At 38.7% G+C, this 12761-nt stretch overlaps 1 protein-coding gene across 1 annotated transcript; it reads right to left on the reverse strand.

The window, feature by feature from the left end:
- Nucleotides 1-8940: 8940 nt before the first annotated feature.
- On the reverse strand, nt 8941-11327 carry LOC148296626 (uncharacterized). The gene is made up of 2 exons (XM_088249513.1): nt 10574-11327; nt 8941-9302 (listed from the first exon to the last, which is right to left on the reverse strand). Exons 1-2 carry the CDS (start codon nt 11234-11236, stop codon nt 9144-9146), a joined length of 822 nt encoding a protein of 273 aa, XP_088105639.1. The 5' UTR covers nt 11237-11327; the 3' UTR covers nt 8941-9143.
- Nucleotides 11328-12761: the final 1434 nt, after the last annotated feature.

Consider the following 12761-nt stretch of genomic DNA (forward strand, 5'->3'; position numbering starts at 1 on the left):
AATGTTTGATTAAAGGCATTGATGTTATTATGAGAATTTATTTGATTTTTTTTTGGGATGTTGGATTAAATAGTTTATCTTTTGTTATGTCGGATCACAATCCGAACCCCAAGAAAACAAAGAATTTGTTGGAATTTTTTTTTTTTAAAGAAAAACATTAGTTTTTTCTTTGTTGCTAAACTTTTATTTATATATAGAAATTCATTTGATGGTAAGGCTCATTATGTCCTCCTACTAGGTGTATATTTTTATGTTTATTAATGAGATTCACTCATAACGTCGAGTTTTTAATGTAAGTTTCGCCCAGCCGGATTTCGAATCCTGGATCCGCCACTGGTCTACATGTTCTTGAAACACTTCTTAAACACATTATCTTCCAAACATTCTCCAATTCCTCAAACACATGTCTCTTCTCTTCCAAAATCCTCAAAACTCTCAAACACATTTTCTTCCAAAAGTCTCCAAATTTCCCAAACACATTTTCCTTCTCTTCCAAAAGTCTCCATGTCTCAAACACTTCACAAACACCTTTCTCTCCCTTCCCTAAGTTCTCAAATTCTCCAAGTTCACAAAATCCTCAAGCTTCCCAAACACCTTCCTTTCCCTTCCAAAATCCTCAAGCTTCCCAAACACCTTCCTTTCTCTTCCAAATTCTCAAGTTCTCAAACACCTCTCTCTTTCTCTCCAAAAATTCTCCATGTTCTCAATTCTTGTACAAAACCATTTTGTTTCTTAGTTGAAAACTAAATAGGATCATTCAATCATCAATCCCTGTGGAATCAACCTCGCACTTACATACGCTAAACTACCAACGGTTCGTGCACTTGTGAGTATCACAAGTTGAGGATGCAGCTGAATCCATTTTTGTGCAGCTGAATCGACGCAACAAGTTTTTGGGGTATTTGATCGGTGCATAATTACATATCATTTTGTACCCTTCTAACTTATGATTTGGTTATGTTTTTGAGTTAAACTTGTGCTTTTAATAAGTTTTGTGTTTGTTTCAGTGTAATAAGCTTGAGACTCACTAATTGCATTTTGGAGACAATTTAGCTCAAAATGGTGTCTGCAGATCAGTCAACTTCACGGATTAGATTGTACTTACTCAAGAAGAACCAGATGATGCACCATACATCATTGGAAAGATATGGAAGTCTAGTTTCTGTATAATTTTACGGTTCATGATTCCAAGTCTTCTAGAGAAAGTTATACATGTTTTGGCAACTTAAGGTCAAATTCGGCAGCATCTGCGTTACTGGGCCAAAAATCACATTTGAAGGCCTTCCCGATTTTTCCTTGAGTTGGGCTGCATATGCTTGGAAAGATAAGACAAAGAGCTTCAAGATCCATATTTTTCCAGATTTTTCAAAACGGAGCCACAAGCCCAAAACGAGCCCACAAGCTGGCTGCAATGCATTGTCATGCATGACATATGCATGATGAAGTGTTGTTGATTGTGGGAAAGTTTGGTGAAGCATATTCAATACCTATTTTTGAGTGGAATTTTGCAGTAGCCAAAAGATGATGAAGTGGGAGCTACAACACTAAGCCTAAAGACAAGAGGAATTGTTTTCAAATGCAATTGTGTGTTAGGTTAAGTTGGTGAGTTAAGTGTTGTGTGTTAGGTGAATTAAGTGTTGTAAGTTGGTGAAGTGAGTGTGGTTAGTGAACTCTATTGTATAATTCAGATTTTCACTTCCCCTAGGCCTATAAATAGGGAAGTTCTCTAAGTTTGTAAACACACCCCAAGGGGGGGAGCGCTCAAGCACTTCTCTAGAGCTCCCTTCCCTTGGGGTGTGTTTACAAACTTAGAGAACTTCCCTATTTATAGGCCTAGGGGAAGTGAAAATTTGAATTATACAATAGAGTTCACTAACCACACTCACTTCACCAACTTACAACACTTAATTCACGTAACACACAACACTTAACTCACCAACTTAACCTAACACACAATTGCATTTGAAAACAATTCCTCTTGTCTTTAGGCTTAGTGTTGCAGCTCCCACTTCATCATCTTTTGGCTGCTGCAAAATTCCACTCAAAAATAGATATTGAATATGCTTCACCAAACTTTCCCACAATCAACAACACTTCATCATGCATATGTCATGCATGACAATGCATTGCAGCCAGCTTGTGGGCTCGTTTTGGGCTTGTGGCTCCATTCCGAAAAATCTGGAAAAATATGGATCTTGAAGCGCTTTGTCTTATCTTTCCAAGCATATGCAGCCCAACTCAAGGAAAAATCGGGAAGGCCTTCAAATGTGATTTTTGGCCCAGTAACGCAGATGCTGCCGAATTTGACCTTAAGTTGCCAAAACATGTATAACTTTCTCTAGACGACTCAGAATCATGAACCGTAAAATTCTACAGAAACTAGACTTCCATATCTTTCCAATGATGTATGGCTCATCATCTGGTTCTTCTTGAGAAAGTACAGTCTAATCCGTGAAGTTGACTGATCTGCAGACACCATTTTGAGCTAAATTGTCTCCAAAATGCAATTATTGAGTCTCAAGCTTATTACACTAAAACAAACACAAAACTTATTAAAAACACAAGTTTAACTCAAAAATATAACCAAATCATAAGTTAGAAGGGTACAAAATGATATGTAATTATGCACCGATCAAATACCCCAAAAACTTGTTGCGTCGATTCAGCTGCACCAAAATGGATTCATCTGCATCCTCAACTTGTGATACTCGCAAGTGTACGAACCGTTGGTAGTTTAGCGTATGTAAGTGTGAGGTCGATTCCACAGGGATTGGTGATTGAATGATCCTATTTAGTTTTCAACTAAGAAACAAAATGGTTTTGTACAAGAATTGAGAACATGGAGAATTTTTGGAGAGAAAGAGAGAGGTGTTTGAGAACTTGAGAATTTGGAAGAGAAAGGAAGGTGTTTGGGAAGCTTGAGGATTTTGGAAGGGAAAGGAAGGTGTTTGGGAAGCTTGAGGATTTTGTGAACTTGGAGAATTTGAGAACTTAGGGAAGGGAGAGAAAGGTGTTTGTGAAGTGTTTGAGACATGGAGACTTTTGGAAGAGAAGGGAAATGTGTTTGGGAAATTTGGAGACTTTTGGAAGAAAATGTGTTTGAGAGCTTTGAGGATTTTGGAAGAGAAGAGACATGTGTTTGAGGAATTGGAGAATGTTTGGAAGATAATGTGTTTAAGAAGTGTTTCAAGAACATGGAGACTTTTGAAGAGAATAGAGAAATATTTGGGAAGCGTTTGAAGATTTAGTAAAAAGATCATATTACAACAATTGAGAACTACAAAGGGAAACTAAAAGAATTTGAGAGAGATAAGGGAAGGGAGCTCTAGAGAAGTGCTTGAGAGCTCCCCCCCTTGGGGTGTGTTTACAAACTTAGAGAACTTCCCTATTTATAGGCCTAGGGGAAGTGAAAATCTGAATTATACAATGGAGTTCACTAACCACACTCACTTCACCAACTTACAACACTTAATTCACCTAACACACAACACTTAACTCACCAACTTAACCTAACACACAATTGCATTTGAAAACAATTCCTCTTGTCTTTAGGCTTAGTGTTGCAGCTCCCACTTCATCATCTTTTGGCTGCTGTAAAATTCCACTCAAAAATAGGTATTGAATATGCTTCACCAAACTTTCCCACAATCAACAACACTTCATCATGCATATGTCATGCATGACAATGCATTGCAGCCAGCTTGTGGGCTCGTTTTGGGCTTGTGGCTCCATTCTGAAAAATCTGGAAAAATATGGATCTTGAAGCTCTTTGTCTTATCTTTCCAAGCATATGCAGCCCAACTCAAGGAAAAATCGGGAAGGCCTTCAAATGTGATTTTTGGCCCAGTAACGCAGATGCTGCCGAATTTGACCTTAAGTTGCCAAAACATGTATAACTTTCTTTAGAAGACTCGGAATCATGAACCGTAAAATTCTACAGAAACTAGATTTCCATATCTTTCCAATGATGTATGTCTCATCATATGGTTCTTCTTGAGAGTACAGTCTAATCCGTGAATTTGACTGATCTGCAGACACCATTTTGAGCTAAATTGTCTCCAAGATGCAATTAGTGAGTCTCAAGCTTATTACACTGAAACAAACACAAAACTTATTAAAAGCACAAGTTTAACTCAAAAACATAACCAAATCATAAGTTAGAATGGTACAAAATGATATGTAATTATGCACCGATCAGTCTCCTACTTTCTTACCCTTGAAATCCATCATCTTCTCTATAAAGCATCACTAAGCATAACTCCAAGTTTTTCCTTCCTTCCAAGCTATAAACACCATAGTCTTCAAACCTCAAGCTTTTCCTCCCATCCTCCTTTTCTTGAAACTCTTAAATCCATAAAGCCTCACCAAGCATAACTCCAAGCTTTTCCTTCCTTTCAAGCTATAAACACCATAGCCTTTGTTTACCCGTTTAGATTTGTTTCCGGTAATGATAGGGTAAAGTTCCCCATTAATTCAAAGACCATTGTTTGGTCAATAAATTAACTTTCTTTATGTGTTGAGCGTGCCACCGTTAGCAATTTTTTCAATTCTAACAGACTCGAGAGTAAAAATAACTTGCGCCCCAAGCTATTGACTTTGAACAAACGATTGTGAATTTGGGTGAAGAATATCTCCCAAGTAAGTTCTTTTCTATGCCTTAGACTGGTAAGGACTTTACAATTTTCCTCAATATAAAACCGGTAGTTCTGGTCAAAATAACTGATAACAGACTGAACTAATTCCAGGTAGAACTCCCCTTTTTAAGACTCAAAAAGGGAAAACTAACTATACAAAGACAAAAGGAGGGCTGTACTTCCATTTCTGGCTGGGTAGTTGCCTCTGTTCTGGACTGGACTGGATGTTAAACAACTTAAACTGTTGGACTTCGGCTGCAAATCGATACCAAAGCTTGATTTTGGCAGTGCTTTAATTCATTTCAAACCCTGGGAGGCTTTTGGATGGACAGAACTGGGACTTCTCCAGTTTGAAAGGGACAGAAGTGGCTAGACTTGAGCTGGAGGTGTACTATGGTACCTGTGTTGCTTAGTCAGGGCTCTCCATAAATTTGTTGAGGTTTTCGTTTTGAGAAAACTCAAACTCTGCTTGTCTTGGCTTTTGCTGAACCAAATTTGTAACGAGAGAAATCTCGTTATTGTTGATTTGTGAACTGAGGTTCAAATCCGAAACAGTATTCTAACTGTCTTTGCTGGGAGAAAACAGGATGATTCTGCAAGCTTGTTGAGAAGCTTTGGAATTGAAGTGCTTCAGACTCTAAGTCTGCTAGACTTAGTTTGGAGTTTTTGTGATCAAGTGATCATTTGAGTGTTTGTCTTTTGACTGGGTTTTTTGGTTGTGTTGATTGATTGTTTTTTTTTTTTTTTTTTTGTTCACCCTCTCTTGTATATATAATAAATGGCAAGTAAAAAGATCTTTTTTTTTAATTTTTAATTGAAATAAACATGGGTTCCATCCATTTTCTGGCAAGTAAACACTCAACGATCAGTTCCTGAAATGACTACTTCTCTGTTTTCTTTTGATGGGGTGCCATGCCCTTCTTCCATTTCAACTGCTTTCTGAGAGTCTGAAAGTTTAAGATAGTAAGTTCTCAGTTTTTGAACAGCTCCCTGTTTCCCGCTTATCCCCTTTTCACAGAGGCAGAGTCTGCTTATCCCTTGAAAATGGTGTTTTCTCTAGAACAGGAAATATCTTTTGAATAATTAAAACGGGATTTGATCTCCTGGCAACGGGATTTGATCTCCTGGCAACTGAGTTTTTTTAGAGACGTTCTTCTTTTATACCTGCCCCTGTTCAATCTTTTATTTCAGCCGATTTTGTTGACTTTTCTAAGTCAGGGATCACGTGGGACTGTTTAAAAGACCAGTTTTAGTTTGCTCTGAGCCCAATTCTAGTTCTTCCGAGGCCCAAGTCTCTTTTCTGATTTCCATTGTTTCCAGGCCTTCGACGTTTTGGGCCGAGTTCATTGTTTTGGCCTGTTTACTTGTTAACGGGCTGGGCGCGTTTGATGGATTGAGGGTGCCAATTTTGGGCCCAAATAGGCGACTTTAGAAGAAATGATGTGGGCCTTTGCTTTTGAACTGGGCGTGCCAAATTTAAGCCCAAACAGCCTTCAAACCTCAAGCTTTTCCTCTCATCCTCATTCTCTTGAAACTCTTAAATCCTCATAGCCATAGCCACAAACAATAAATTCTCAACACCCAAACTCAAGCGTATCAAACACCAAGCCAAGCACAAGCATTCTCATTTGCTAAACTTGTGGGTCTTTAGCTCTCACACTCCAAGCTCTCATGCCAAGCTCATATAATCTCAGATCAACATCAGCAAGTCATCTTCAACTCATCCAGAGCGAGCAACATCCTTACTAATTGCTGGAAGCATCATCTCTCACCTCTGGAATCTTCCATTTCTTCCCCTTTTTCTCTTATGACAAGCCACCCAAGAGCTTGACGAAGCTTTCGTCAAGCTACTGGAAATCTGCCAAAGCCACCCATCCTCTCTCTCTCTCTCTCTCTCTCTCTCTCTCTCTCTCTCTCTCTCAAAAAGCTTCATCCCAAGTCTGAAACACCCATCCTCTCAAGCTAAGTTGAAACCATGGTCGTTACCTTTTTGGTAAGAAAACGCAGACATTGCAAGCTTTTCGTCTAGCTGCTGAAAACACCCAAAATCTCAAGCATTAATCCTTTCTTCATGCTCATTTTCTCTTAGCTCCCAAGCCACTAGCCTTTCATGCCAACCCTTGTATTATCTTGATTCATCAAAGAAAACTCTCATACCAAGCCTGTGCAACATCAATGCACCATCTCCAACTCTTCATCTAGCTGCCGGAAACATCAGCACAAAACACGCAGCCGTTGGAAGAAGAACAAAGTACTCCCCTCGGACTTGCTTCTCCCTTGGGATGCTTTGGGCCTAGTTCTTTCTAACTTAGAAAAAGGGGCAACAGATGTTTGATTCACCACTCTATGGCAGTCCAAGAATCAACAAGCCCGAATGAGCCTTCCGACATAAAAAGACCCCAACACCCTTAAATGGAGAGATTTAGTCAATTAGGGATTTGATTGGGATCAAATTACTTATGGATGATAATATCTCTAAATCAAGATAATATCATAAATTGATGATATTATCTTTTAATTGGTGATTATATTCCCAAATTAAGATAATATCTCATATTTAAGATAATATCCCTATTTTTTTTATCAATTAATTGGCCAAATAAATGGGCTCAATTATTAACTTAGGAGATATTCTTCTTATCCACGTGGCACCTCATGATTGGAAGCCGAAATATTTAAACTGACGAGCGTGAAATGAGTCCCTAAAATGAAAAAAATTTGAAGTGTGTAGTTGAAAACGACTTGTTTGGACGACAAACTGAATTTGAAAGTAGCTAGCACCTCAGTAAGCACTTAAATATATTTGCTACAGAAGAAGTCAGAAATGCTAGAGAAAACTAAAATTTCAAAAGAAACTAAACTGTTATGTGTTATGACAGGAGAATTGATCAGCATCACATAAACAAGGCTTGAGATTTGTTTCGTTTTCCCTTTTATTTGAACTTCTTTAAATAAGTGTACAAAAAGAACCGTTTGCCAGAGCCATAAATATATTAGCATAGCAGGCTGCCCTAGTCTGAGAATAACACCAGCAAAGCAATCTTGTCTAAATGTCAAAATATACAAGGAAATAAACAGTAAATCCATAGGTATGTCCATTGTCAAGCCCCTCCGCAATATGGTCTTGCAAACTGTACGTCCTCATCAACAGTCATTGTCTACTCCTATGGCATGTTTACTAGTAGGCCTCATCATTTGGCCCGCGGGCTCATGGGCCGATGGGGGCCCGTCCGGCCCATCGAAAAAAAACCCGGCCCGGCCCGTTATGGGCTTTGAGATGGCCCGGCCCGCCTTGGGCCGAGCCGGACTTGGGCTTGAGTGTTTGAAGTCCGGCCCGATTAGGCCCAAGAAAGTCCGTCCCGGCCCGCCCACAAAAGCCCGGCCCGTTAGGCCCGCATACATATATAATTATATATAAATAAGAGTTTAGGATTATGATTATATCACTTAAATCACATATATAATTTGTTTCATTTCATTTACTTTTCTTTACTCATTCCTAGTTTTATAATTGGATGATTAGCACATTAATTTAATTTGTATCAATTATTAATACAACAATTATATATATATAAATAAGATGAACAACATATCATATCACCAAATATAATCATATCACGAAACATAATCGTACCACCAAATATAATCATGCTTTTTGAACACATCACCAAACATTTGCATATTTATTCATACCATCCTTTAAAATAAAATAAAAATTTATACTTATTATTTTTAAAAATTATTTCTTAAAACGTATTACGGTCTAATTATATAATAACCTCAAAAACAATACTTGGTTTTATTATTTTTGTAGAAAATCTTATTAAGTTGTGTGACTTTATTAGGTGTTCTATGAATTTGGTTTGATGTGAAAATATTGGAATTAAGTGAGTTTAATATCAAATTTGGACTAAAATACCCTTATGATTAAGTTTATGATTTTTTCGATTGAAGTAGGCCCGTTTTGGCTCGGCCCGGCCCGATGGGCTTTCTCAAGCCCGGCTCATGAGTCGGGCTTGGGCTTTGAATTTTCTAAAAAAATCCGACCCGGCCCGGCCCGTTATTTTCTCTCTCCTCTTTAAAGCCCAGCCTGGCCCGGCCCGGCACATTGACGAGCCCTATTTACTAGTCCGTAATAATCCGTATTCGGGTGAGGTTGATAGCTGAGAACTATCTTCTGCTTGTTACCCAACGATTGACGGACCAGCAGCACCAAAATAGGTTATAGCCTCTAGTATATTATCGCATTCATTCGTGTATATTACAAGGCAATTGATTAAATATCCAAATGTAATGGAAGCATTGGTAAATCTCTGTGAAAACAAAAATATTCCAGCAAAGAAACATATTCGACGAATCCAGCATAGTTTAAACAAACAAAAATAAGATGAAAGAAATTACAAAAACGTTGATAAACCAAAAAGGCAACATATTATGTCTTCAAGACTAGAAATCAAATGCCGAAACTAAAATTTCATCTTCAATAAACACTAGCTTCTCTCAGTCAGACTAGGCTTCTACTTTCTCCACATCTTCAATGAGAAGGGGCTTGGTTGGCCTGCCCAACAGGTCTGTGAACTCTTGGAATGGAGATTTGCTGAAGCGTGTCTCTTTCCAGAATTCAGGGGTCAGAAAACCGTAAGTCTTCAGGAGGCAATCAAAAGTAGCCTGCAAAAAATGTATTCACATAAATGATTAGATACAATGCAAATAATACGAGATTCAAGTAACACTTAGTTCAGTCTAGTTAAATCACATCTTCAACTGAGGAATTCCACCCAAACTGAAGGATGATAATTATAAATTTTCTTTGTACAAAAGGCAATGGCAAATCAAGAACTAACATGACTACCAAGGAGTAAACCATATATCATAAAGAACAATTGACACTAAGGGTCAAGAGGAACGCTACTCATTTCAATCCGGACTACATTGAGGTCAGAGTCAGCCCTAAACTTAACATATTGGTTCACAGAAGTCCTATCTTGATGAAGGTCTGCAACATCACCAATCAAGTTCATATATTTATTTAATGCTCATACTTCAGAGTCAGGCTGCCAGGACCATCAGAGGGGCCAAGGGCCAGACCCTTCATATCCATTTACCAGCCCAACCATTAAAAAGTTTTCAAAGCCCGACTACGCAAAGAATTAGAATTTAGTGCTATCTTGTTCAAACATATTAATGCTTCAACTGCACTTCATGTCAAAATGCCACTTCCATAATTTCTACAGCCACAGCATGCACTAAAACTTTTTGCATTCATGTATCCTCAATCATGCAAATATACACAAACTAAAACTGTTAAATTATATGCCAATAAGAGATTATCAAGAAAATGTATTAAATCTGCACAAACCATTGCTGAAGCATTAACCAAAGATTTCCCACTTCTAAAAACATGCAAAACAAAACGTTAAAGATTGTTAAGAGCTTCCTGAGATGGGTAGATTTCGATTTCAACTACACAACACTCAACTCCACAAGCTCATCACATTCTTTTTCCATATTTCATTTGCATATTTCTAAGAGTAAGAGATTATCAAGAAAATGTATTAGATCTGCGCAAACCATTGCTGAAGCATTAACCAAAGATTTCCCACGTCTAAAAACATGCAAAAATAAAATGTTAAAGATTGTTAAGAGCTTCCTGAGATGGGTAGATTTCAATTTCAACTACACAACACTCAACTCCACAAGCTCATCACATTCTTCTTTCAAATTTCATTTGCATATTTCTAAGAGTAAGAACTCTTTGTCCAAATTTTCAATAGATAATTATTAATTCAAGATTAATAGCATCACCAAAAGCTACCCAACACACTCTGATACTTATTAAGCAAACTAAACAACATCCAATAAATAATAATAATATACAAACAATCAACTAATGTGAAACACACAAAAAAACAATGAAAATTTGGATAGACTAGATATACCTTGACAAAGTTGCCAAGAGTCTTGGTGGAGCCACGGGAGGAGGTGAAAACATCATCAATACCAGCAAACTGCAGGACCTTCTTGGGCACACGGGCGGCAACAATTCCAGCACCACGGGGAGCGGGCACCATCCTGACTGTGACTGAGCCACACTTGCCGGTCACCTTACACGGCACCGTATGGGGCTTCCCAATCTTGTTACCCCAGTACCCTCTCCTCACCGGAATCACAGACAGCTTAGCCAATATGATCGCGCCACGTATCGCAGTGGCCACCTCCTTGCTGCACTTGACTCCGAGCCCGACGTGCCCATTGCTGTCGCCGACGACGACGAAGGCCTTAAATCGGGTTCGCTGACCGGCCCGGGTCTGCTTCTGGACCGGCATAATCTTCATCACCTCGTCCTTGAGGCTACCGGAGGCGACGAGAGCGTCGATGATCTGGTGCTCCTTGATGGGTAGAGAGTGGAGGTAGATTTGCTCCAGGCTCTTGATCTTGCCTTCCTTCACGAGGCGGCCAAGCTTGGTCACTGGGACCCACTTCTCTTCCTCCTCGCGGCGCCCGGGGCGGCGTCGGCCTCCTCCGCGGCCGCGGTCGCCTCCGCGCCCGCCAAAGCCTCGGCCGAATCCCCCGCGGCCTCTCTCTGCTGGTCTCTCTGCCATGGTTATGTGAGAAGGGATGCGAAGGAGAAGGGAGAAGAGTAACGGCTGGAGTGAGAGGGTTTAGGGTTGTGGGCGAAATGAGAGATAGGGATTCTATATCTTCGCTTTTATAGCAAAATGTCTTTTTTTTTTTTTTACCAAAAAACGTTAGGTGGTTGTAATCTCAACCGTTGGGAACATCCAACGGCTGAAGTAAGCCCCACCAAACGAAAGAAACAGATTTGTGCTTCTCGCATGATATTTTTTTTTTTTTTTTTCTTTTTTTTTTTCTGTGGGTTTTTCATTTTCTCTAGATTTCTCCGTTGCTCTCTCTTCTTCCTCCAGTTGAGCAATCCTCTGTCACCAGGTTTTCCTTTCTCTCTCTTTCTTTTATTTGTTTTTTTTTTTTTGGTTCCAACAAAACCCAGAAGGAAGAAAACTCAATATAATGATCCAAGTAAATGAGTAATTGTGTACAATCTTGGTGCCATTTATTTGTATTAGTGGTATAGGGCGGAACCATGAATTTTTCAACCAGTGGGGCTAACTCTATCTATTAGCTAAAAATTTAATGATCATTGTTTTCGTACTCTTACAATTTCTATAATCTTTGTATAAATAAAATATACATTAAATCATATAAACCACGTTAGTTCATGACCACACTCGACACTTGCTTTTGGCAAAGTCAAAGGGACTCGTCTGATGAAATTATTGAACTTAAAAAAAAAAAAAATTACATTAAACGCACTACAGAATTTTGATGTTGTAATTATCATCCAAGAAAGCAAAATGATAATGGATTGAGGTTAGGGAGAATTGTCGAGACAGTTAACGAAACTGCATTGTATTTTGTTATCTGGTATGTATGATTAAACTTGCCAATTCTTGTTTCGTCCAAACGAAATTGGTTTTGATGGAGATCCGAATACGTATTAAGGTTACGGAATACAGCATTAGTATCTTGTTCTGCATGCTATAAGTTCCAGATTTGTGTTTACAAGAATGATGTTATATTCCTGTTCTTGGCACAATTCTTGTAAAAATCATGTTTATTTATCGGAGCGGAAGCAGCATGCGAGAGAGGTCAAAAGATTCGAGGAGCTGATGATTTATAAGGGTTTTGTAGATATTGGTGTCTGAAAGAAGCTTATGTCAAAGCAATTGGGAGTGGAGTGGCATATGGTTTGGACACAATGGAATTTCATCACAGTTGCTGAACAAACATCTCTGTTAATGTTGAAGGGAAGGCTATGAAAGAATGGCGCTTTTGGCTTAGGAAAGGGACATTTGGAAAGTTCCTTGTTAATTTTATTTCTTTGTTTTCATTGAGATGCCATTTTTGGTTTTCAAGGTTACATAGTTTTCCATAAAATCGCAGGTCTCTATTGCAAGGGGTCATCCAAGATCAGCTACTGAGAGTTACATGAGAACATTAAAACAGGCCGATTTTGATGAAGAGGAGTATCACGCAGCTCTTCATCTTCCAAATGTCAGATTTGTCTCAAAAATTGTAGAACTCCTCATTCCAGTTTCACACAAAGAC

Source organism: Prunus avium, chromosome 2, assembly GCF_965620075.1.
Source record: "Prunus avium chromosome 2, drPruAviu1.hap1.1, whole genome shotgun sequence".
Taxonomy (NCBI): Eukaryota; Viridiplantae; Streptophyta; class Magnoliopsida; order Rosales; family Rosaceae; genus Prunus; species Prunus avium.

Excerpts from the sequence above, each read along its gene's own strand:
- LOC148296626 (XM_088249513.1), bottom strand. The coding sequence starts at position 11,236 with ATGGCAGAGAGACCAGCAGAGAGAGGCCGCGGGGGATTCGGCCGAGGC. Across the intron at positions 9,303-10,573 it reads CTCTTGGCAACTTTGTCAAG|GCTACTTTTGATTGCCTCCT; the intron begins GTATATCTAGTC and ends CATTTTTTGCAG.